At 44.4% G+C, this 24,332-nt stretch overlaps 1 protein-coding gene across 2 annotated transcripts in view; it reads left to right on the top strand.

Moving 5' to 3' along the window:
• The window catches only part of ASXL2 (ASXL transcriptional regulator 2), a 122,386-nt gene that overhangs the window by 16,024 nt on the left and 82,030 nt on the right, over positions 1-24,332 (top strand). The window contains exons 1-2 of one of the 2 annotated variants that reach the window (XM_076332470.1): positions 15,339-15,374; positions 15,988-16,070. In XM_076332470.1, coding sequence (XP_076188585.1) covers positions 16,015-16,070 — 56 coding nt within the window. In that variant the 5' untranslated portion in view covers positions 15,339-15,374; positions 15,988-16,014. Of the gene's footprint in view, positions 1-15,338; positions 15,375-15,987; positions 16,071-24,332 lie in introns of those variants that run through there. The other variant, XM_076332469.1, reaches the window with a different exon arrangement.

Genomic DNA, 24,332 nt, shown 5'->3' with positions numbered 1-24,332 from the left:
CCAGAAACTTCTGAGTTGTTTTGTAGGGATGATCACTTTTGGTTATGCCCACAAAAATCTATCCTAGACACTGAACTTCTCCCAGTCCTTGAGGTTGATATAATCTTGTCAAGCTTCTTTCAAACTGTTCTTTCTTCACTTAAAGCTGAGCTTATCAAGCACCTGGGTGGGAGCTGTGGAAGTTGGTGGGAGCACGGGGTAGTCTGAAGAATGGTCACGTTGTCTTTCCGTGTCCAAGTTTTTCACAAATCCAGAAATGTTTTATTTGAAGCAGCACTTCAGCTTCCCCTCAGCTGTATCCTCGAAACAAAACTTCACAAATACGGACAATTTTGGAGCCAGGTTCCTGTCTCTGCTGAGTAGTGGTGTACAGCTTCTTAGACCTGTGTGTTCTGCCTCGCCTCTCCAGTTGTGTATCTTAGCAGAAACAAGCAGGGAGCTTCCGTGGAGCTGCTGCGGCAGCGTAGCCTGGTGTCCTGGTCTCCTTCCGTGTCCTCCTCAAAGTTCACGTTGAGCTGCGAGTTCTGCAGTTGCCTAACTGGGTCCTCGAGGTGAAACATGACTCTTGGATCTCACCTCTTCAAGCTACTGTTCAAGCACATTTAAAAAGGGTATGACACATTACAGTCTCAAATGCTGCATAGAATGATAACGTGCACTGGCATTTAACGGCACTTGGTTTCTAATAACATGGAATTGTCCATTCCTTCTTGACCTCATTTCTGGTTAAAACCTTGAATAGCATTTGGCTAATTGGATGAGTAGAAAAGATACTGCAATCTAGGTCAAGTCCTTCAGTCCCCCTCTTCACTCCTCTCGTTACTGCCAGACTGAAATGGTATTTTGCATGCTGCCTCTGCCCAGTGCTCTGTTCTGTAGTGACTGACTGAAAAGGAATTTCACACACACTTTGTTTTTTTTTTATAGCTGACCCACTTCTCTGTAAATGGTTTGCATTGCATAAAGATTATTTCTTGCTGAAGGAGTGTGTAAGGAAATTTGCAGCTATTGCTGGCTTCTGTAGCTGCAGCTGGAATTCTCCTCCTAGAAAGGAACGGCCAGGAGGTAAGAGGTCCACGTTAGAAATGAAGTTGAGATGTAACCTAATGAGCAGGTATTGCTGCCTGGCCCTCCAGAGCGTGCAGGGGACTGAGCTAATAACTCTTCAAGTTGCTGTGGATTCATGGCTTTTATGAAGTTTAAATTCTGTTTCCAGGAGGAAGCCCAAGTGTAAGTGATGATTATGTTTACAGCATTAGGTTGCCCAATTTTAATTCCCCCTTTATATGAGGGAACAGTCAATAGCAAGAATTCCAAAGCACATTTTTACCAAAGCTTGCTGAAAACGTTAATGGACTAAGGTGCTCTTTCATATCCAGTCCTGGAGAATCTCTTGCTTAAACCTGGATGGGCAGATTGCTGTAAAAAAACCCGAAAAAACAACCACACACAACAAAAACAAACAAGCAAAAAACCCCAACCACTTCAAATACAAGTTTCCATGAGGCTTTTATCTTACGTAATTTTGAATACTGGCATGATACACTGTCATAGTTACATGGGCAGAACTTACTCTGATCACTTAGAGCTTTCTTAAATTGGAAAGTACGGCTGACACTTACTTCTGGCAAAGGATGAGCTATAAAAGCAAATTTAACAGTATCACCCAGTAAGAGTTGTTCATTTGTGCTGGACAGGTCTGGGGGAGGGGGATGTCTTTTTTTAATTCCCTTAACAAGGATTTCAGCTCCTGTATTCATGAATGATTCATTGCAGCCTTCTAAGGAGCTGCTTGCCTGTGGTGTAACTGCATTTTAGTGAGGTGCATGCTAATTTGGTGCCCTGAGAACGCTCTGAAGCTACTAACTAGCCTTGAACCTTGGTATGTATGAACGAAGGTGTTGGTTTGTTTCATATGATAAATGCAGTGGGTTCCCTGTCACAATGTTCATCCTTCTTTGCCTAGTAATCAGCACTAAATGTTCGGTTTTGTTCAGCAACTGCTAAATTTCCTGAAGACCTGGAGTTGAAACTGGCAGGAGCTCGTTCCTGATGTAATCTGCTGGAAAAGACACAGCAGTGGAAGCGTTCAAAGTCTTGTTTCCAGCTTGTACTTTCTAACAGTATATTTTAGTTTTCTATTAGCTCTTTTCATTTTGGTATTTAAAGATGCAAAGATAGTGATGCAATGGGGACACGCATGTAACTTGGTGGTGTGGCACTTTTGGGGTGGGGGAAATGGTCGTGTGCTGCTTCAACAAAACTTAATATGGATGCTGTTAGTCCTTCTGAAACTTAATGTTTCTGTTTCATCAGTAAAATACCAGACCATAACAAGAACTGTAGAAATTCTTCATACAGAAGAGTGTTGAAAGCTGAGCTGAACTGAGAAAATCCTATTCTTCCAACTTTTGAGAGCCACAAATAGCTAGGCAAGGCAGTGAGGATATTAAAAGGCAAGGGGGAAGACTTGCTGACAGATGAGATTGAAATGACTTTGCCAGAATTGCTTTTTTTGCTCCGCTGTTCCTGCTAGCAGATGGTCAGATTCCCAGGTGCTACAGTTTTATTCTTGGTAAAGTTTAGGGTCTTGCAATCTGAAACAAGTAACAGGTAATAGGAATCATAGATTGCTTCTGCATCAGGTTTAGCCTAATTACAATCCGGTGGCTTTAGAGAGGAGTGAATGGGTGGTTGGCATCAGGAAAGCTTGACCTCTGGCAAGTTCCCCATGCCTTGACAGTGAAGCAGTGGTGCTATGGCACTTTGCTGGAGCACTGACGATTTAGGTGGAGTTGAGTGATACAGATACCTTTGGGTTTTTGTTGGTTTGTTTTTTTTTTAAAGTTTCACTTAACTGTTGGAAATACTACTAATGAAAGAGTATTGACATGGCAGTAGAGCTACTTGACAGAACTTTCCGCAAATGATGCACCACATAAGCCTAAACATTGGCTAATGCATCATAAGATGAAAGACTTCCCACATGGGCGTCCCAAAGGTACTCTCTGATTTTGCTGAGCTTTCCCTTATGCGGATAAGAGGTGACATGAATATAGGTGGGCTGTACCTAGAAACTGTATTTTCTGCCCTTTGATTCCCATCAGGCACACTGGTGGGATGAAAAGCAAATAGTATTGCATTGTCTACGTCTGCATTTATGGTGTGAAATAAGCCAGAAAATGTCGTGTGTGCCAGGCAGAGGAACAGTACAAGCTCCTTGTGGAGGCACTATAATCTTCACTTGGATGTCTGGCAGGCCTGTCAAACACAGGCTTGATGCAGCAGTAACACCATCTTTCTGATCAGCACCCAGGTGGTAAAGCTGCTAACTTTATCACGGTTGAGGTTTTTTAAATTCATAGAATCATAGAATAATTTGGGTTGGAAGGGACCTCTAAAGGTCATCTAGTCCAACCCCCCTGCCGTGGGCAGGGACATCTGAGCAACCTGCTCTAGTTGCAGAGCCCCGTCCAACCTGACCTGGAATGTTTCCAGGGATGGGGCATCCACCACCTCTCTGGGCAACCTGGGCCAGTGTTTCACCACCCTCAGTGTAAAAAATGTCTTCCTTATATCTAGTCTGAATCTACCCCCTTTAGTTTAAAGCCATTCCCCCTTGTCCTGTCGCTACAGGCCCTGCTAAAAAGTCTGTCCCCATCTTTTTTCTAAGCCCCCTTTAAGTACTGACAGGCTGCAGTAAGGTCTCCCCGAAGCCTTCTCTTCTCCAGGCCGAACAACCCCAGCCCTCTCAGCCTTTCTCCATAGCAGAGGTGTTATTTAGAATCTAAATTCAGTTAGAACAATTTCTCTTAATTCTTAAAAGTTAAATTACTCCTTCTGTCCTTCCCACCCCACTATTTTTGCTTCAGGAAAAGGAAGGCCATACTGTATGGATTTGCTTGGAGTCACTCGGGCTCACTTGCACTTGACACCAGCCTTCGGTGAGTGGGGTTTGGTTGAGCGTGCGTGCAGCTGCCCACGGGAGTTCCTGGGGTGTTTCACTTGTGAGGCTTCCTATGGCGAGTTCACATGAAGTTTCTTTCTGCAAATGTGATACTCCACACGCAGTGTCTGCAAAAGGATGCTTAGTTAGTCTTGGAAGCAGATACGTGTTTGGTGGTGGGCTTTCTTTTGATAGTCATACTGGGGATAAATGTTTGAGAAGCATCTATTAGCAGTAATGCTCAGGGATATACAGTCAAGTGGTGTATTCCAGTATTTCATAGAATCATAGAATCATTAAGGTTGGAAGAGACCTCTAAGATCGAGTCCAACCATCGACCCAACACCACCATGCCCACTAAACCATGTCCCTAAGCGCCTCATCTACTCGTCTTTTAAATACTCCCAGGGATGGGGACTCAACCACTTCCCTGGGCAGCCTGGTCCAATGTTTAACCACTCTTTCAGTAAAGACATTTTTCCTCATGTCCAATCTAAACCTCCCCTGGCACAACTTGAGGCCGTTTCCTCTCGTCCTATCGCTTGTTCCTTGGGAGAAGAGACTGACCCCCACCTCGCTACAACCTCCTTTCAGGTGGTTGTAGAGAGCGATGAGGTCTCCCCTCAGCCTCCTTTTCTCCAGGCTAAACAGTCCCAGTTCCCTCAGCCGCTCCTCATCAGACTTGTTCTCCAGACCCCTCACCAGCCTCGTTGCCCTTCTCTGGACACGCTCCAGCACCTCGACGTCCTTCTTGTAGTGAGGGGCCCAAAACTGAACACAGTATTCGAGGTGCGGCCTCACCAGGGCCGAGTACAGGGGCACGATCACTTCCCTGCTCCTGCTGGCCACACTATTTCTGATCCAGGCCAGGATGCCATTGGCCTTCTTGGCCGCCTGGGCACACTGCCGGCTCATGTTCAGCCGGCTGTCGACCAACACCCCCAGGTCCTTTTCCGCCAGGCAGCTTTCCAGCCACTCTTCCCCAAGCCTGTAGCGCTGCATGGGGTTGTTGTGGCCGAAGTGCAGGACCCGGCACTTGGCCTTGTTGAACCTCATCCAGTTGGCCTGGGCCCATCGATCCAGCCTGTCCAGGTCCCTCTGCAGAGCCTTCCTACCCTCGAGCAGATCAACACTCCCACCCAATTTTCACTGGAAAGAAGTGTCGGATTCCCAACAACTTGGCCCTATTTGGATTGTTATGTGGTGTATTAAAATGTCAGGAGAGCAGAGTGTTAGTAGCTACGTGATGGTCCAGCTTTCTGGATGGAACTCCCCGCTAACCAGAGCTTTGTTCATGTTGAGCAGTTAGAGCTGAGAGCAGCTGGAACTGGGAAGGGGAAGAGCAGTGGTGGGCTTAGGTAGCTCCCGTCTTTTGTTAGCATAAGAGGGTTCACTGCAGTGTCTTTATAAGCTCTAAAGGAAAAGTAATTTTGCATTTCCTAGTAAGAAGCTACAGGAGAATGACGAATGTAAGGAACCATATATCTAGTTTGCATCTTTTTAGAAAGAATCTAGATGAAATAGGATATGTGGAAATCCCTCCTAAGCTAATCCTGGATCTTCAGCTTCTAACTACATCTCCAAGTTAACACCCTTGCTTTTACTGGTTTTGACAACTGTAGACTAAACACAAAGGTGTAAGAGTTCAGGTTCTCATTGCTTTCTTCCTGAGCTGTTTTCAGTTAATCATCAGTTGATCAATATAATCCTAGCCCTTTGTCTTGCTCTTGTGCTTTAAGATTATCTTCCTGTGGTTTCCCTCCTCATCTTCTGTCAAAGGACTGAAGAAAGGCATAAAATCCCAAACGGGGAGATTATCTGGTCTGTCTAGTACTGTATGAGAAGATACCGTAACAGTTTTAACTCTGTTAAACCAAAGATGAAACTTTGTGTAACCAAAGATTTCAAGTCACTAGAGAGACTTGGGGTGCAGTTTGGAGGAGATAAATGTCCCACTTCTTGCAGATATAGTGGCCCAAGACATTTACATTTCTCTTTACTGTGTTCATTTAAATAGCATTGGTAACACTGGTCAGTTTGCGTCCGTGACATGCGGGTCAGTGTTTGGTGTATTTTCAGAGCGAAACCTTGGCTGTACCAACGTCCAGTACCAAAAATTTAATTGTGTGGACAGTCATCCCTCTTGCTCAGTCTGTGTCTCTCTCATTTACAAGTGTGTGTTATCTTGCAGCTCGGCCAGTGCAGCACGTGGGAATTGTGGTAGCTTCGGGGAGTTCCCACTGAGAACAGACTGCTGTTATGTGGGGCTTGGAGCGAGAAGGGTTGTTGATTTAATTTAAAAAGATTTCTAAAAATGAGGTGAAAGCTTTGATGTAGAGATGAGATTGTTTTGGTTTTGGGGTTAACAATGCTGGAAAACGCATGCCAAGCTACTCCCAAAGCAGCCAACCCTGGATAATCACGTTCAGAGGCTGGTTTGTTTGTTTTTAACTTTTAAACCCCTCCTATTTGCCCTTAACGCTGATGCATCGGCACACTGATTCTTGTAAACTTTTATGCGAGCTCTTTGATTTTGATGGTTTCTGTCCTGTAGCTCCATGCTGTAGCGCTTCGGATGACCGAAGGCATCGCTTCTGGCCACCGCAGGTCCTCTCTGAGGTCCAGCAACTGAGGTGGAGGCTGCTCCCAACTGTGGGTTGGGCCACCTGTGAGAAGATCTGTGCTGACGTGCCCCGCCTTTGCCTGCACTTCCAACCCCATCCTCCTCCTCCTCACCCCCATCCTTCCTCCTCCATCCTGCTGGTTGGGACCTGGATGTCCTCACCAATGACTCGAGCAGCAAGTTCAGATTTCGTAGTAGAAATATTTTTCCTTTAAGGTTAAGAGGATGCTTGCTTATGGGCAAATCCTTGTCGTACAGGGAGATGCTGGAAATTCGGCTTTCTGTGTTGGGAATCCGTGAGCCTTTGCATTTCGTTCTTGAAGTTGGGAACGCTGGTAGGCAGCACGGCCAGAGCTGAGGGTTCCTCTGGATCGTGTTGCAATAGCTCGACCTGGAAGTAGAATACGAACTTCGAGCTTGAGTTCAGCAAAACCATAATAAGAGATATGAGCCTTGAAGTAATTTCTATTGTCAAATTTGCTTTCCTTTTTATAGTATCTCTTGCCTTGAAACATCTTCAACATCAACAAACAGGGTGTTTCCCTGTTTTTATTACACATTCCAGAATTGCCCCTCTGTTTTAAAGGGGTACTGTAATGACAAGGATTTCATGCAGCAAGAGCCTCAACTCTTACTATTCTATTGCTTGTGTTCGGTCCCTGGTACACCTGAACCGCCCCGCGGTTCTCTCCCCTTAGCTAAAGAAACATGTCAGATCTCTGCTTCAACAGTTTGGATGCAATTGCAAGCTTACTTTTTTGTTCTGTAAACAACCTGGTTAAAATGCAGTTTTGCTTATTCTGCTGTAGATTTGAGGTGTGACACAATCTTCCCCTCTTGCCACGGCTTGTAAATCAGTGATATCTGGGAAACGTGGAAAAACTGAGCTGGTTTGAGGAGCAGAGGTTTTTAATGTGTCTTGCTGGAGACTTTGTTCTGGCGTGGTAGGCTGGTGCTCGTAGGGGACTCTCACTTTTCTGGGTCCGCTTGATATAGCTGCTTACCTTCTGAAATGTAATGCTTTAAATTTAATCGCAGGTGGTGTGAATAAATTTTTCACACCATCAATACTGTAAGAGTAAGAAAGCTGCCTTTCTTCAAGATGTGAAATTAGGCAATATCTTTTCTTCTGATGATCCTGTTTTTCTTGGAAACCTTTGCAGAAACCAGGAGAGCTTCAGGGTATAAAACAATGCTTACTATAAAATAGAGAACTGTTAATGGCTTTTGTTAACAATGAGCCAACTAGAACGCTTCAACAGCTAAGGCGGCATAATTTGAGCATCAGTGATACCATCTCAAGTATACGGCTTCACCTATATTGAACGCTGACGCTTTTCAGTATCAATGGCTAGGTTCAAGTAATAAGGCTTTTTCAGTACTCAGTGTTGGCACTTGCTGGTTTGTTCTTTGGATTCATCTTGGCTAGTGCTGAGCGTAGTACAAAGGTAGCTTATAAATCCTGACTCTTAATTTTAAAATGCTTCTCAAATTCAGTTCTGTGGCAGATAGTAGTAGTTTTTATTTATTTACACACAGTAAAAAATTACTCAAGTGAAAGATCTGATATGGGATTAAAATGGCAGAAGAGAGAGGAGAAGGTACTTAAGGTGTATCTATTTTTTTTTTTAAGAGTCTCTTTAGTCCTTGTACCTGGTTCTTCTGGATCAGCTTGTAAAGCAGCACAGAGTTACTACTGCATCTGAAGATGTGAACTGTTTTGCTTATCTAAGTATGCTGAGAGTTAGTATTAAGCAAGTTTCTTAAAGAGCATGAGATGACAACTGTTATCAGGATAGTGCAGATTAATCTTGGTCCTGCGTAACCAAAGCTAGTCGTTTTATCGGTTTCACCTGTGGTGGTGGTTGCCCAACACAAGAAACTTTGATCCTACAGTGCAGGATTAGCTACAGTTAGCAAAACCACAGTGAGCCAAAATGGCCATGGAGCAAACGCTCTGGGTTAATGTCACTGGGCTGTTGTTGGTGTCTGTGCCCCTTCCTTAAAGGCAGCTACGGATAAAATTGTGCCAGCCGTGTTTTGATATGTGAAGCGGTCCTGCGGTGGTGTGGCTCGTGCAGATTTAAATGTTCATTACCCCTATTTGGGATACTCGCAGAGCTTGGCATGCTGCTTAAAGTTATTTGATGGGGGGTTGTATGCCTTTGGAAAAGATGGGACTGATGATTCAGAGTCCCCTGACCGCTCTCAGGGGTGGGTTGTCCAACCTTTTCATTTCTGGTTTGTCCTTAGATCTGGTCGGGGATCAGGTTGCACAGGAGATGTGTGTGCTTTGAGGTTTCTGGGAAGCATCTGACCACTGTTAAAAAAAAAAAAAGTCTCTAAATTCTTGTGCAAACTTTCTGCTGTTAGAAGAAGCCATGGCTGCTCAGCCAGAAAAGTTGTTTTTCCAGATGAGCTTGTCTAGACTGAGTTTAAGTATTGGGCGTGTTTCCCAAATCTTGGACCCTTCTCATGAGTTTGTTCTATTTAAACCATACCTAATTGCTTGGTACTCACTGGATAAAAAGTTTTCAGTGATCCAAAAGCCTTTAGACAATGACCTGTTCCTGTTCATGCTTTTACAATAACGGTGGTTTATTTTTCCTCGTTAGATGTCGTCTTGAACTTGCAGATGATGAAAGGGTTTTCAATGCCTATTTTATGGGACAGGAATAGTGAATCGAGGACCCTTTTCTGCAGTTATGCCTTGCATGTCAAAGTTACAGGTAGCCATTCAGACTAAAATCCATAAAACTTTGAATCTGTACTTCTCTTCCTGACCATAGCTTGCTTTATTTTGTTAGACTTGCAACTTCATCTGCTAGTTTTTCCAGTATTTTGAGATGAAGAATGAGAATGCTAAGCTTTTTGAATATTTTCCCCCTTCTGCATGCTTCTGCGTCCTCCTCTCCCTCCTTCCCATATTTCTAGTTATCATAAGTGAAAGTCTGAGATCCCCTCTTGCTGTGTAGCTGGTTAGATTACATGGATCACTACTTCCATAGATACTTTCTGAAGGCTGTTTCTATCATTTTAAGATGACTATTGTCTAATCAAATTCATCTGTCACAGTAGTGTCTTGACAATAGATAATAACAGATGGCTAAGGAAAATTCTTAAAAAAAAAAAAAGGCAAAAAAGGCAAGTGTGGAGTGATTCTTAGTTTGTTTGGTGGTGTGTTTTTTTTCCTCCCCTCAAAATACTCTCCCAGCTGTCTTTGAGTGAAGTTCCTAAACTGAAGGTGTTGACTTTGTATTAACATTTTCCATGAGTTTCCCATTCCTTGCCACGCATTGTTTAGCACTCACAATAGCCTGTGGCGAGTGGTTCACAGCTTGGCTTGGGAAATGCCTCCTGTGGATTTAACCTGGTCAGCTAGAAAGCACGGGGAACATAAAATTATGTGGTGATGCTTAACCTCAGCCCTTTAGTGACTACATCAGCTTCTCTTGGATCACTTGAGGAAGGTCATAAAATCACAGAATAATTGAGGTTGAAAAGGACCTCTGGAGATTGTCTAGTCCAACCACTCTGCTGAAAGTGAGGTTTGTAGGACAAAACCTTTTGCAGTGTTTGACCACTGTCAGAATAATAATTAAAAAAACCCGACAGAAAAAAAACCCAAACACCACCACACTCAACTTGTGCCCATTACCTCATGTCCTTTCAGTGGATACCACTGAAGAGTCTGGCTTGGTTTTCTTTACAACCACTTATCAGGTGCTTATACGCATTGACAAGATCTCCCTGGGCCTTGTCTTCTCCAGGCTAAACAATCCCAGGTCTCTCAGCCCGCCCGCCCCCCCCCCCCCCCCCCCCCCCAAAGAATCTCCAGTCCCTTAAAATGATCTTTGCTGCCATTTGCTGGACTTCTTCCAGTCTGTCTGTGCCTGTCTTGAACTGGGGAGCCCAGGGCTGGACACAGCACTTCAGATACTGTCTCACCAGTGCTGAGCAGAGGGGAAGGATCACCTCCATCAGCCCGCTGTCAGCGTTCTGCCTCATGCAGCCCAGGGTGCCCGTGGCCTTTTTTGCCTCAGGGTTACACTGCTGGCTCATGGTCAACAAAGGGTTGCTCCTCCCCAGGTGCAGGACTTGGCATTTCTCAGTGGACTTGAGATGAGGTTCTGTCTGCCTGTTTCTCCAGCCTGTCAAGGTCCCTCTGAAGGGCTGCACAGCCATCTTGTGCATCAGCCATTCCTCCTGGTTTTGTATTGTTTGTGAACTTGTTGAGGGTGCACTCTGTGCTGTCGTTGGTCATTAATGGAAAACAGTCTTGGACCTAGTACCAACCCCAATGTTTTGAAGTTTGTTTGGTTTTTTTTTAAAAACTTATTGCTGATTAGCAGATAATCTGATAGCAGATAATCATGTCTATGAAGACTATTTAAAAGTCTTTCCTCAGTAGAGATGGCCAGACTTCTGTTTGATTGTTTTTGGTAAGCAAAGCAACACCTTAAAAGTCTCAAGCTGTATTGTTAGCAGCATTGATTTCATGCAGTTTGTCTTTATTGGTGTATTGTGGGGTGGGGAGAGGGGCAAAGTAAAGTTTCTCATCCATCTGTTGACCGTTTGGGGTCAAGAGTCAATGAAGGGTCTAGATGTTGGGAGCCCAGTCTTCTCTCCCAGTGGACAGGCAGCCTTTTTGGCTACTTGTGTGTTCCTGATTAAGTGTCTTGAGATACAGATTTGCATTATTTTGAAGTCAGTATTAATGGTTAACCTGGAGTTACAAACGCTGTTCTTGTGCGTTTGAGAATAGGCCATTTTATATTGATCTGTTTTTGCAGTACCCAGACTTGCGGCTCTAGCAAAATGCTGCAGTTCTATACTTAGAAGACACCTGAGAGTCATGTCCTCAGATGAATATTCTTGTACATCCAGCCCAATGGAAAATTATTTGGAGTTTGCACTGTGATCTGGCAGGTAAAACTATCTTTCAAGGATACTGATAGATAAGAATTTATACGGCATCTCTGAGCAGAATGTCAGATGAATTAAGTCAATAAAATCTATGTTGGATGCATGGTGCTATTCTGTAGTTAACCATGCAGAGCTATAAACTTTCTTTGCAAGACCAACAACACGTGATCCTCAGTTGCCTGTTGACAATTCTACTGATACGTTCTTTGCTCTTCTAGTCTTTCTGTTCAGAAACAGCATGTTCAAGCTGGGGAGGGAAGACAAGCAGCTCAGATCCCATTGTTAGATTGCTTCAAGGGTGCTCACAGCTGTGTCACCCATTGAATCAGTCTTCTTTCATTCGGTGCTGTATTTGTTACAGCCTAGTGTTACACGTGTATTCTTGAAGATGGATAACTGTAGGGAAGAAGAAAAAAAAAGTGGCTCTCCTTACTACTCAGGTTCCTCTAACCAAAGTTTTCTTTCTAATCTGTCTTCTTCCTGATTTATTTTGTGTTCTTTGGTGTAATCTTACAAAAGCACGTTCACCTCTACACCAGGACCTTTAACGCCATCAAACTGAGCTACAAGAGTGTCTACTTACTCACATAGACTACGTCAGTGCTTCAGTTGGCACACCGGTGGTGGTGACACCACGATAGGATGTCAGTCTTTGCAGTGGCTGAACACCCCACCACCAGTTTGTGAGAGGCCTTGTCCCAGACAAGGCTGCAGGGAATGCTTGGTGCTCCTCCTGGAGGCTAGGATTGAATATGATGGTGGCTTCAGGATTCTCCACCTGGGATGGGATAATCCCGGTTATATGTACAAATTGGGGGATGAGAGGCTGGAGAGCAGCCCCACGGAAAGAAATCTGGGGGTTTGGGTTGATGGCAAGTTGAATATGAGTCAACAGTGTGCCCTGGCAGCCAAAAGGGCCAACCATGTCCTGGGGTGCATCAAACACAGCATAGCGAGCTGGCTGAGGAGGGTGATTGTCCCACTCTGCACTGTGCTGGTGTGGCCCCACCTCGAGTACTGTGTGCCGTTTTGGGCGCCCCAATATAAGAAGGACATCAAACTATTAGATTGTGTCCAGAGCAGGGCAACCAAGATGGTGAAAGGCCTTGAGGGTGAGATTTACGAGGAGAGGCTGAGGTCACTTGGTTTGTTCAGCTTGGAGAAGAGAAGGCTGCGGAGTGACCTCATTGCTGAGGGGTGACCTCATCGCAGTCTACAGTTCCCTCAGGGGGGCAGTGGAGGGGGAGGTGCTGACCTCCTCTCTTTGATGACCAGCGATAGGACACAAGGAAATGGAATGAAGCTGCGTCAGGGGAAGTTCAGAGTGGACATTAGGAAAAGGTTCTTCACAGAAGGGGTGGTTGGTCACGGGAACAGGCTCCCCTGGGAAGTGGTCACGGCTCCAAGCCTGTCGGAGTTCAAGGAGCATCTGGACGACACTCTTAGTCATATGGTTTAGTTTTAGGTAGTCCTATGTGGAGCAGGGAGTTGGACTCGATGGTCCTCGTGGGTCCCTTCCAACCTGAGATATTCTATGATTCACCAGTGGAGCATGGCCTCTGCTTGAGCTTCTGGGTGAACCACCTGTGGGAGGAGGTGAGCAGACTGTACAGCACTAGGGTGGGCAAATGGGAGATTAACCGGTTACTTGCAGAGATGCTGCAGCGCAACAGCCCAAGCCTCACACTACTCAGGAGATGATAAAAAAAAGTTGCATTCCCTTGTCAGGGGCAGTGTTGAATGTGGAAGCTTTCTCACTTTCAGCAGCAAAAAGCCTTCCTCTGCATGCAGATGTTTGGATGGAGAACAAATACTGGGTTCTGGCAACACAAGAGGAGCAGTCAGTTCTGACAGACTGGCAAATTTTGGGCTGGTTGTGCCTGGTCTATGGGTATGACCCAGTGCCACCAAGAGGAAGCAGCTGGTGACAATGGCTGGAGACTTCCTTCAGTAAAGGATTGAGGAACCCATCCACTGAGCAGACTTGCTGTCTTGAGAAGTTTGTTGCTTGCTGGGAGACTGGATCCAGGATGTTATGGAGAAGTTGGTAGAGTTCTTCTGGTCTGTGGACTACTACCCCTTGCCACTTATGCATGTGGGCACCTATAGGATCATAGGATAATCTGGTTGGAAGAGACCTCAGGAGCTCTCTGTTCCACCTTTTCCCTCAAAGCAGGGTCAGCTTGAGGTTAGACCACATTGCTTGGGGCTTTATCCAGTCAGGTCTTGAGTAAAACCTCCAAGGATGGAAATAACACAGCCCGTCCCATTTCTCGACTGTCCTCATTATGAAAATGTTATTCCTTATACTCACTTGCCACCTCTCTTTCAGCTTTTACCTGGTGTCATACTTCTGCTAGGCACCATGGTGAAGAGTCTGGGTCCATTTTTTTAACTGTCTCATAGGTACTGGCAGGCTGTTACGATGTCTTACCCTCAGCCTCTTTTTCTTTCAGCTTTCTTTAGCTGAAGGATATAATTAGAAAACCTTTTCTTCCTTTCTGCTCTTAATGATGAGATTCTCTCGTCAAACACGGTATTAGCTTGCATCGTGGTTGTGCCTAGTGAAAAATTAATGAAATGTGGTGTTGCCGCTCTAGGTATGAGCGAGATGGGACTTGTCAAGAGCACGTCCATGTAGTGAAAGTCAAGAGGAAAACACAGTGCCCAAGAAAAAAAATGCACACTTACATTTTTGTGTGTGAGAAATGGCAAATGCCCTGAAGTTCCTTGTTAATGGAATCATAGCACCACTTTATTTTTCTCCTAATTTGTTTTGCTAGCTGCAGTGAAAAAGTTGACACCACAGATGGAAATTGAGATGGTCTTAACTCTTCTTGCCCTCCATGGGCTTTCAGCACACTGTGCAGAACAAGCTTTCAGATTTTGTTCCAAGTTAATGGTATAAAAGTATGCAGACTCTTTGGCAGTGCTGAGCGAACATGAATTAGGAGCTGATATAAATGTAAAAACTGCAGTGGTCTGACTTAAATCACTCTTCAACCACCTTAATTTTGTGTCCTTTTAATTTTGTGTCCTTTTGCTGTGGGCATCCTTAGTTACAATACAGCTAGAAATGAAGTGGAATGAGTCACCGAGGCTGATACCAGAGTGAGTGTAAACAAATCCCACTTAAATCTGTTTTAAACTCACTTTTTTATACATGTGCTACTCTGCTATTCAAGAAGGGACTAAAGCCGAAGTGCTGTGCTGGTGTTCAGTGCTGTGCTTCAGAGTATGTTTCATTGCCGCCAGCCAGCCTTGGCAAAAGTCACATACTAGGTCTGGAAATAGCTTAAGCTGCTGTGAAAGTCAGGCTTTAACATAACTTAACATAACTGAACAAGAGTCTTTAACGTGATGGGGACATCAGCTAGGGCTTCCAAAGCTAAAAATGGTGCTAAGCGTAGGTCTTTGTTTTTCTAAGCAGAGAGATGCTGCAGTTCATCAAGGTCTTTCCAAAGTCCTTTCCAAAGAGAGCTAAATCTGCAGCCATCAGGGTAACTTAAATGTTCCTGGAGGGAACAAGGTGCAGGGGTTTAGGAGAAGCCATGCATTCTGCACGGCTGTTGAGCAGAGAAATTAGAACTGGTAATTTCCTTCTGCAAAGTCACTTGTAGGTTTTTATACTTAACATACCGATGGTTTATTTTCTGGTTAAAGACATAAGTCAGAACTCAAGGGTTGCTGTGCTGGGCATGGGTCAAAAGCGGATGATTAAGAAGGAAATGAGGCATTTCCTGCCCATCCCCCCAGCACGAATATTGCTTAAAATATCCAAATGACGTCTGGTAACTGGCATCTTCCTTCAGAAGTCTTCAGCATCTCTGTCCGCTATTGTGAATTATACTTTTGCATCTTAGTCCTCTTGAAAGGGAGGTGAGTGGCCTGAGGCATCGGAGTGTGCATAGTGTGGGCTGGGGAAGGGGTGGCAGTGTATTTGGCAACTTAATGCAGGAAGCATTTTTGTAGACCATATTTACGAACTTTAAGCCTGAACTGTGTGCAGAGACTTTCAAAGAACCCTAATGGTGTTAAACCCCAAACTTCCTTAAACTTCTTAACTACTGATCAGTTCGGTAAGTATTAGTTTCAACTTTGCAGACATTAAGGATTTGTTTTTTGGAAGTTTTATGTCTGAGGGACCTCAGCAGTTCCTGAAGCATTCCCAAGTGAAGCTGATGGTTGTGAAGCCACCCTGTTACTGTGGAGCATTTAATTCTCCAAGAGGTGTTATCTGTGGGCAGTGCATTTGAAATAAAATTTGGGAATTGCACTAAAATAAGTCCTTTAGCCAGTCTTCTGGAGTCTCTTTGCTCCTTACATTCTTCAGGTGGAAGGGGTGGTAATGAGGTGCAAGAAGGCCAGTAGTTCTTCCTCCGTTGTATCCTTGGAGATGTCCAAACCATTCAATTTAGTTTTCTGTGCAGTTGAATATTAATGTGAAAAATGCAAATGAGTAACTTCCTCTCAATCTGCTTTTGCTTGCCAGGTCCTGGAGAAATATCCTAATACACCTATGAGCCATAAAGAGATCCTTCAAGTGATCCAGAAAGAAGGACTTAAAGAAATCAGGTGAGTTAAGTACCCATACCAGTAAAACATTCATACTTTGGTTCCAACTTAGTTTAGTTTACTGTTAACCCCCATCTCCTAAGTATTTTTGGGACCGAAATGTTAAATACCTGCAGAATTGGAGTCTAGGTCCCATTTGCGAACAAGCTCTCAAGTCACTGGTGCTTTTCACCAAGAAAGCTAGGTAAGGGTCATGCTTAATTTCCAGGTATGCATGACTCTGGTCTGCAGCTCTTATGTAAGGTAAACTAGACCTGATCAGGTAGTTCAGGCTCCAGGTACTGAAGTAAGCTTAACTATTTTTTTTATTTCATCTTTAAAAAAAGAAAACAATAGTCAGTTTAATTGAAATGACCTAAAACAAAAGTTAAAGCTTTCCAGGAAGTAAAAAAGCAGCCTCACTTACAAATCCCTATTTAAAAAACTTTAAGCCTCATGCTATTTTCTTTAGTATTATCTGGAGTAGCGTCTGGTTCTGCTTTAGAGATCTTCCTGTTCCCCCCGAGGAGCAGACGGGGTGCTTGGTGTGCTGGGCAAAGGAGGGCACCAACTCGGGTGATACTGATCTGCTTTAGAAAAACAGAGCAACTCGGATGACAGCTCTCGAACTGCTGTTACCATAGCTTAATTCTTGAGTCCTTGCGCATATATATTTCCCGGAGATGGACAGGTGTATCTGGTGAGATAGGGAACAGTTGTCCATGTGAAGTACAAAGTATTTATACTTCTGTTTTCTAAGAGCAAAGAAAAAGGGAGGGAAAAAGAGGATTGGATGTGCCAGTTCATCTATTTTGGAATATAACAGCCATCCTGAATTTGACTTAATTATGTTTTTCACTCCACTTCGCCAGTTTAATACAGCAATCCATCTGCTTTGGCAGAAATATTCAAGGGCCCAAGTGTAGAAATTCTGCTATTGATAACAAGATCTTGCACTCAAGTTGTGGACAACACAAAGCTGGTTTGCTTTTTGGAAAAGTCAGTTTATCTAAAAGTAAGGAAACCAAATATTTAGCTCTTAGGGAGGTGACAAAAGTGGGGCTTAGTTCCTGCAGGATGCATTTCGTTTTGGGGCAGTACTACATTCAGACAGATCAAAGGTTTACCAGCCTTAGGGCAGCTTCAGTATTGTGTTAAATACTCTTAATCCATCAAAGGCATGTCTGCAAACAGTAACCGCGCTTGTCAGCCCCTTGTGCACTCCCAAGGATAGAAATGCAGTTGTCTGTACTAGTGGCCTCGCTGATGGCAAAGCACAAGTCCAGCAAACATCCAGGTGCTTAGATGTGGTGTGGTGAACCTTTTTAGCAATTCAGAGTGCTCTTTTTGGGGCAGAGCCTTAGGCAGGAGCTCAGATATGGGGTGAAAGATCCAGTCTCTGGCTGGCCAGGCCAGATTTTGGACTGAACAGTCAAAAAAAGCCAGAACAGAAATGCCACGGTGCCATATAGTCCTTTTCAACCTCAAGTCCTTCTTTCAGAGCTGATTTGGGGATTTAGCCTGAGCTGATAGTAAGTTGTTTTCCTCTCTAAAAAAGCTGCAGCTGAGCATCAGGGCAGCACAAACTCCTCAGTATCTTCAATCCCAAGAGATGTTTGTGGGAGCAGTCAGATGTGAAACTCAGTTTCTCTAGTTCAGCTATCCACCTTACTGACTTGGACACGCTTGGATGCTGTGTAGTGGTCTTTCCCCTTAAATGTTAGATTGATGTAATAAAGCTTTATTTAGCTTAAGATCTAAAAGGTTGTCAGTTCTTAAGCAACTCAATTCCAGTTAGTGCCAGTAATGTATTTGTGGCTGGACTGGGCTTCTGATAAGTCATAGCCTGTGACAAGATGGGCTTAACACAAATCAGCATTTATTAGAGGAAAAATCATGTTGGAGAAGGTATAAAAGCTGTCAGATGAGCGTGTTGAGCTCACCACATTTTGAGTCCTCTTATGTGGAGGTTCTGGCAGGAAACCATGGCAAAGCCTTTGACAGCAGATTACAGCAGTTTCCATGTACTTGGTTGCCTTGAGACAGCAGGCAGCTGCAGGACTCTTAGTTTGGTAAAATGGTGTGTAAATTTGCAGGCAGCACATGGGCTCTCCTGCTAGCATGTGTGTCAAAGGCGTTTCAGTTTTTTGAATTTTTTCTCAATGCAATTTGCTTTTGATAAAATTGCAAATTTCTTTAGTAGCAAACTATTTCCACAAGCCACACAATCTTTAAACTCTGTCAGTTTTGACTGCATTGTTTGTTTGTATTTAATTCAGCATCTATTGCCTCAAATCCTTAGATATATCTAACTTTTTTATATCTCTGATTTCCAGAAAGAAAATAGTTTTAGGAATGTCATTTGCCACTTCTACGGATGTGCTGAAATGAGGGAGAATGGGGAGCCCAACTAGTGTCCAGCAGTCATTTTTCTGTTTGGCCACGCGGCCAGTCCATCTCCCTTTGCTCTAATGATTCCTGGCATGCGCTGCCACTTGGCCAGCTGCTTGGGAGGAAGCTTGAGGGCATGTTGAAAGAGTTTAGAGGACTCGAAGGGCTGGTACTGTTGTAGAGGATTTGGAATTGCAGGGAAGAAGGGTGGCAGTTGAGATGAGCGTGGACAAAAACAGGAACAGTCATTTCTGCTATGTGCAGGACAACTTGGCTATTTTTTGGACAAGGCTTGGTCTTTCATAAGATGGAGGGGGGTTTGTAGCAATACAGACACCTGGGGTGATACTGGCTGATTATCTTACCTGTATTTACAATTTTATCCTAGTACTCAAGTAATTTTAATCATGAGATATTTTTAAAGGTCAACCCAGGACCAGTACTCTGAGATTTCAGTTTTGGAGACCTAGGGCATCCTGAAGCTAGAACTATACTTCTTGCGTGATCTGTCATCGTAACTTTCTCGGTTTGCCTGTTTTGACAGGCTGCCCTAATCCTATGAGATTCTTTCCTACCTACAGGTCACTACTTGCAAACCGCAAAAATAAAATACATGTGGATAAACACGCGATGAACTGGCAGCGTAACCGTATCTGGCTCTAAGATTTGTCCAACATCCTATATTGCCTTATCTCTGATGGCAGCCTAGCTTGGGGAAGCCTGAGCATGTTGTAACACACCTTCAAATGAGGCTTTGAAGATGCATGGGATAATGGTTTTAACCCCAGCAACACCAGCTGTGAAAGTCCCCTAAACTTGAATGCGTGGGATAGATGGGCACCAAGAGTTAGCAACAGGGAATCACATTTGTCTGATAAGTGGCTTTTTAAATCAAAATTGTGAACTTGTCATTGGATTTCATTAACCTCCTTGGGTATGTGTTGTGGTTTAACCCCAGTCGGCAACCAAGTACCACCCAGCCGCTCGCTCACCCTCCCCCCCGGCCCCTGGTGGGATGGGGGAGGGAGTCAGAAGAGCAAAAGTGAGAAAACTCATGGGTTGAGATAAGAACAGTTTAATAATTGAAATAAAATAATAACAATTGTAATGAAAAGGAAGACAACGAGAGAGAGAGAGAAACAAAACCCAGGAAAAACAAGTGATGCAACCGCTCACCACCAGCTGACCAATGCCCAGCCAGTCCCCGAACAGCAGCCAGCCCCCACCCCCTCCACCCCGACCAACTCCCTCCAGTTTATATACTGAGCATGATGCCACATGGTATGGAATATCCCTATGGCCAGTTTGGGTCAGCTGTCCTGGCTGTGCCCCCTCCCAGCTTCTCGCTGGCAGGGCATGAGAAACTGAAAAGTCCTTGACTTAGTATAAGCACTGCTCAGCAACAACTAAAACATGGGGGTGTTATCAACATTGTTCTCCTCCTAAATCCAAACCACAGCACTGTGCCAGCTACTAGGACGAAAATCAACTCTATCCCAGCCGAAACCAGGACAGTATGTTAAAATCAGTGTAAGAGTATCTGAAGAGTTAGCATCTTTGAAAGACATCTTTGGCAGCCTTTTCTCTTAATAGCTGTGAATGTTTTGTTTTTCTTGGATTTTATAGGGGACACTGTGTAAAATACGAGCTTGTGAATGTCTGTCCAAACACGGTGACTTTTTTTGCCCAAATACTAATTAAAGCAAGGAAACACATCTAACCACTAGCTCAGTCTCAGTGAAAATGAAAACAGACATGGTGCTCTGGCTACATTTATTTCAAGTATTCATGGAATTTCTAACATAAACCAAAACAAACTCTTAAACAACTTTGGGGGGGGGGAAGTATAGAAGCCAAAGTCCCCTTTTTCCTAGTTGTATTTGGACTAGAGATATGTGTGTCATGAACAGTTTGGTTTCAAGTTTTAGCTGCCCTCCAGGCAGTGGCTGACTTACGCTTCTCACTGGCAAGTCGGTCCTTCCAAATTTCTTGCAAGACGCTCTGAGCATCCAGCTCGGAGCATCCTTGAGGAGGGAACTTCCTTCCAGACAAGGAGGTGGTTATGTGAAGAGGGCTGGAGCTGCTCAGTCCGACACTTGTATAAATGAGCTGCCAGCACTGTAACTTTAGGCTTCCATAAGGTTTCTTAACCGGTTTCCTATATTTCTCCTCTCTTGCTAGGTGAAAATCGGAAGCCTGCTGTATTTCTGTGGTTAGCTTGTCCTCTGAGTCTGGTAATGTGAGCGGTCTGTCTTCCTGAGTGATGAGAACTACGGTGATACTGATTGCCCTCATCTGGAAAGAAAACACGGGGCTTGTAGCTTCTGTGTAGTTCAGAGCAGTGTCGCATTTGTATTACTCCTCCAGTAGCTTGTGCGCTATGAAATGAGGATCTTGCCTGAGTGGGGAAAAACTCTATACTTGGTCACTCTCTTGCAAGAGGAGAGAGGATGAACTTAAAAGGCAAACAGCTCTCCCGTTGACTTGTCTCAGAAATATGAGCAAAGGTCAGGCTGGCGTCTGGACTTAGGTGATAACTGTAGGAAGAGGGAGGCTGCTTACTGCTAGAGGATATTCTTGCATCTCAGATTGAGTTAAGGACCAACAGTGCGATCTCTCCCCATTCTTGGCGGAAGGCTTTGCCACTAAAATATTTCCCAGCTGTTCTTCAGTACTTTGATTTCCTTATCTTCTGCTGCAGGGCTAGGAAATAAGATGGGGTTGGGGGAGCGAAGTTGCACGCTCCTCCATGCCTTCATTCTCAGGGAGGTTCTTCCTTCAACAGCTTGATGCTAGGAAATTCTTCCTCCAACATAACTCCCCTCCAAAAAATGAATGAACCCAGCACCCCCCCCAGGGTAGGGGTGGAAGGGGGGCTTTCAAAGGGATGCAGGGTTCTTAAATTATTTTGAAAAGGATGACGTTCCTATTGGATCCCACTGACGCTGGATGTGAGGATAGATTAGCTCTTACGAAGTTTCCTCTCCCTATTAAAAGCTGCCTCTATCAAAACTGTTAGACTTTCCTCTTTGTAAAAGCTGCTTTTTAAAGCCACGATGAGCATACAAATAAAAGGCTCTCCCAGGGCAAAAAAATCTCATCTAGGTGAAGAGAATTTAAACTGATAACCAGTGAAAAATGTATTTCTCATCTCTATCTTAAAAAATATGAGGAAAATGAGAAAACTGAAACTATCTAACAATGGGAGAGACATGCATCCCACGTCTGGCAGATAGCAGGCAAGCCTCTCATTCTTGCTGCTGGCTAGCTGTGTTGCATGTGGAGTCCGAGCCATGCTCTTCCCCCTGCCTGGAAGGGCAGCTGTACAGAACTCAGCATGAAGATTTGCTGGTCCAAGTCTACTGTGAGACTGCAAATCTTGGATTTGAGTCCGCTAGTGTAGTTTTATCTCCCAAAAAGCAGATCTTACGGTAACTCATTCCTCTGTAGATTCTCCAGTTTTTCAGTGTTTTCACAAGTCCAGAGCATATTAAGTGTAGACCGAATCCTTCAGCAAACTCTATAGTGGCTCTGGACACTTATTTGCTTTCAAGAAATGAAGAATTTTCATCAGCTCAGTCTGATTCTGGTCATGACCTTATAGTTGAGGAACATATATAGGCCATTGTCCACCTTTTAGACGTGCTTGACTAGTATACAGAATTGTCTTGGTAGAATATTTGATAGTCCATTTGATAATTTCTTGTGGAGTAAGTGCGTCCAGAGTTTTGCCTTCATCCTTGAATGTCGATAGTCAAAATGCTAAGGAAACAACTTCTTGCTATGCAGTCTGCTTGCTGTCTCCTTTTAATGAATATCTGTGCATTGGCAACTTGAAATTGTCTATATATTGAATGAGACATATATCGAGTTTTTACTGATGAGCTGTTACCGAGAGCTCAAATTTTGACGAAGGAAACCAGCACAGGTCAGAGCAACCTTCATGGTATTGCTCTTAAAATGGCTCCAGGCCACTTGACATACTGATGAGCTCATCTTTAGTGTTTCCTCAACGTCCTCTGATCATCTGAGCTAGTGGCTGAAAAATCCCTAGTCAGGCAGGACCTGAGAGGGGAAGGGGCTCGAGGTGGCGATGGGACCTGCTGCAGGCTTGCCTTTTCCGCTTGCTTGCGCTGCCTCCTGATCCTTGCGACAGCAGGAAGCTGGGAAACTGGGAAATAACGTGCTGAAGTGAGAAAGCTAATTTGAAGCTTATTTTCCTGCCACTGCTGTGTAGGGAGCCTGGTGGGAGTGGGGTAGAGGAGGTGGGAACAGCTGGAAGGACCTGCCAGAGGTGCTTCAGGATGGCCCTACAGCAAAGCGTCCTCGAGAGGACACTTGGGTTCCTATAGCGTTGTCTGACCTTGGCTAACCACGTAGCTTCTTGAATACAAATTAAGCGCACCAATAAATTTTTTCTAGTGGCAAAGACTGTAATATGTGGCATATTCATGTCGTATGAGCAGGCTTTTCTGCGCATGCGTTGTGTTGACCAGCCGGTGCTCTGTACAGGTGTTCGGAGGCGTGGGCAGCAAGCGCGCTACACTGTGGGACTTGTCCTCAAGGGAACTGCAGGGAAAAATCTGCCAGGGGACTCCTTTCAGTTTGTCACCTGTGCCCATATAGTCTTCCCTAAAGGCCTCTGCATTGAGGACGATGAATTATTTTGGTGACAGCAGCTGATGCCTAGGCATCACGGCCCCTCACCTGCCCTGTGCTGCAGGACCCTGTCGGGAGGGGATGCTGAAGGGAGTTGTCCTTCCAGCCATCAAGGGTTGGCAGGTAGCAGATTTGGCACGCTTGGCTGGTTTACAGTGTTAATTTATTCAAATAAAGCTTTTCACAACTTCTTAAAATAATATGTATGATCAAATTTGCCTGGTGATAGCTGTGGCATCCCACAGTGAGGAGGTCAGGTAACACAATGTTTGCCAAAAAAACGCCTTTCTGTGTAGACTGGTCTAGAGTATTTGAAACTACTCGTTGCTCTGGCAGTCCATAGTTAACCACGCCAGGAAACTTCTCCTTGAGCTCTTTGTACGACACTACATTTAAAAGTTCCTATATCCAAAACTGCTTTTCATAATCTGGTGGTTGGCGTTTCTGGTGAGCATTCACTTCTATCAATAGCTTCTATAAAATGGGGCCAGACTCTTCATGGAGGTACACAGTGCTAGACTGGGAGGAGGCAACGAACACAAATTGCAAGATGGGAAATTCTGACTAGGTATAAGGGGAAAAATTTTTTCACCGTAAGGGTGATAAAAAACTCGAGCAGGACTAGGGGGGGTTGTGTGACCCCCACTTCTGGAGATATTCAGAGTTGGACTGGACAAAGCCCTGAGATACCTGATGTAGCTGCTCCTGCTTTGAGCTGGAGGTTGGACTGGTGACCTCCAGGGGTTCCTCCCCATCCCAATGACTCTAAGTCATGGTTCCCAGCCTCATCATGTTCCTTAGCAAAGTGGTCTTTTGGCTTCAGTGCCTCTTGTAAGATTGTGAGTCGCTTCAATACCCTGAAGCCTTAATAGGCTTATTTGTGGACAGGGAGTACAGTTAAAAGGGCTGCTTCTAGTATGTGCAGCTGGGGTACAGTATGTCAAACAGGTCATACTCTGTTAGTACAAAACAGCTTTGGTTTTCCCCCTTCTCAGGGTGCGAAGTTGCAAATTTTGAGCTGCCTTGGAAGGTGCTGTTGCTAGCTGAAGCCATCAGCTGACAAACATTTAAATAACTTTACATGTTCTTTAATCCACAGCTTCTTTAAAGGTAATCTGCAAATGAGCTGGAACACCTTGAGTGCATGTCTCATGGATTTGATACTGATCATGTTGAGTGTGTATGGGGGGGGATAGAACGGGGGTATCTGTGCTTCTTATTTAAGAACCACCG

Source organism: Aptenodytes patagonicus, chromosome 3 (genome assembly GCF_965638725.1).
Source record: "Aptenodytes patagonicus chromosome 3, bAptPat1.pri.cur, whole genome shotgun sequence".
In the NCBI taxonomy this organism is placed as follows: Eukaryota; Metazoa; Chordata; class Aves; order Sphenisciformes; family Spheniscidae; genus Aptenodytes; species Aptenodytes patagonicus.
This window is presented reverse-complemented; position numbering and strand designations above follow the sequence as displayed.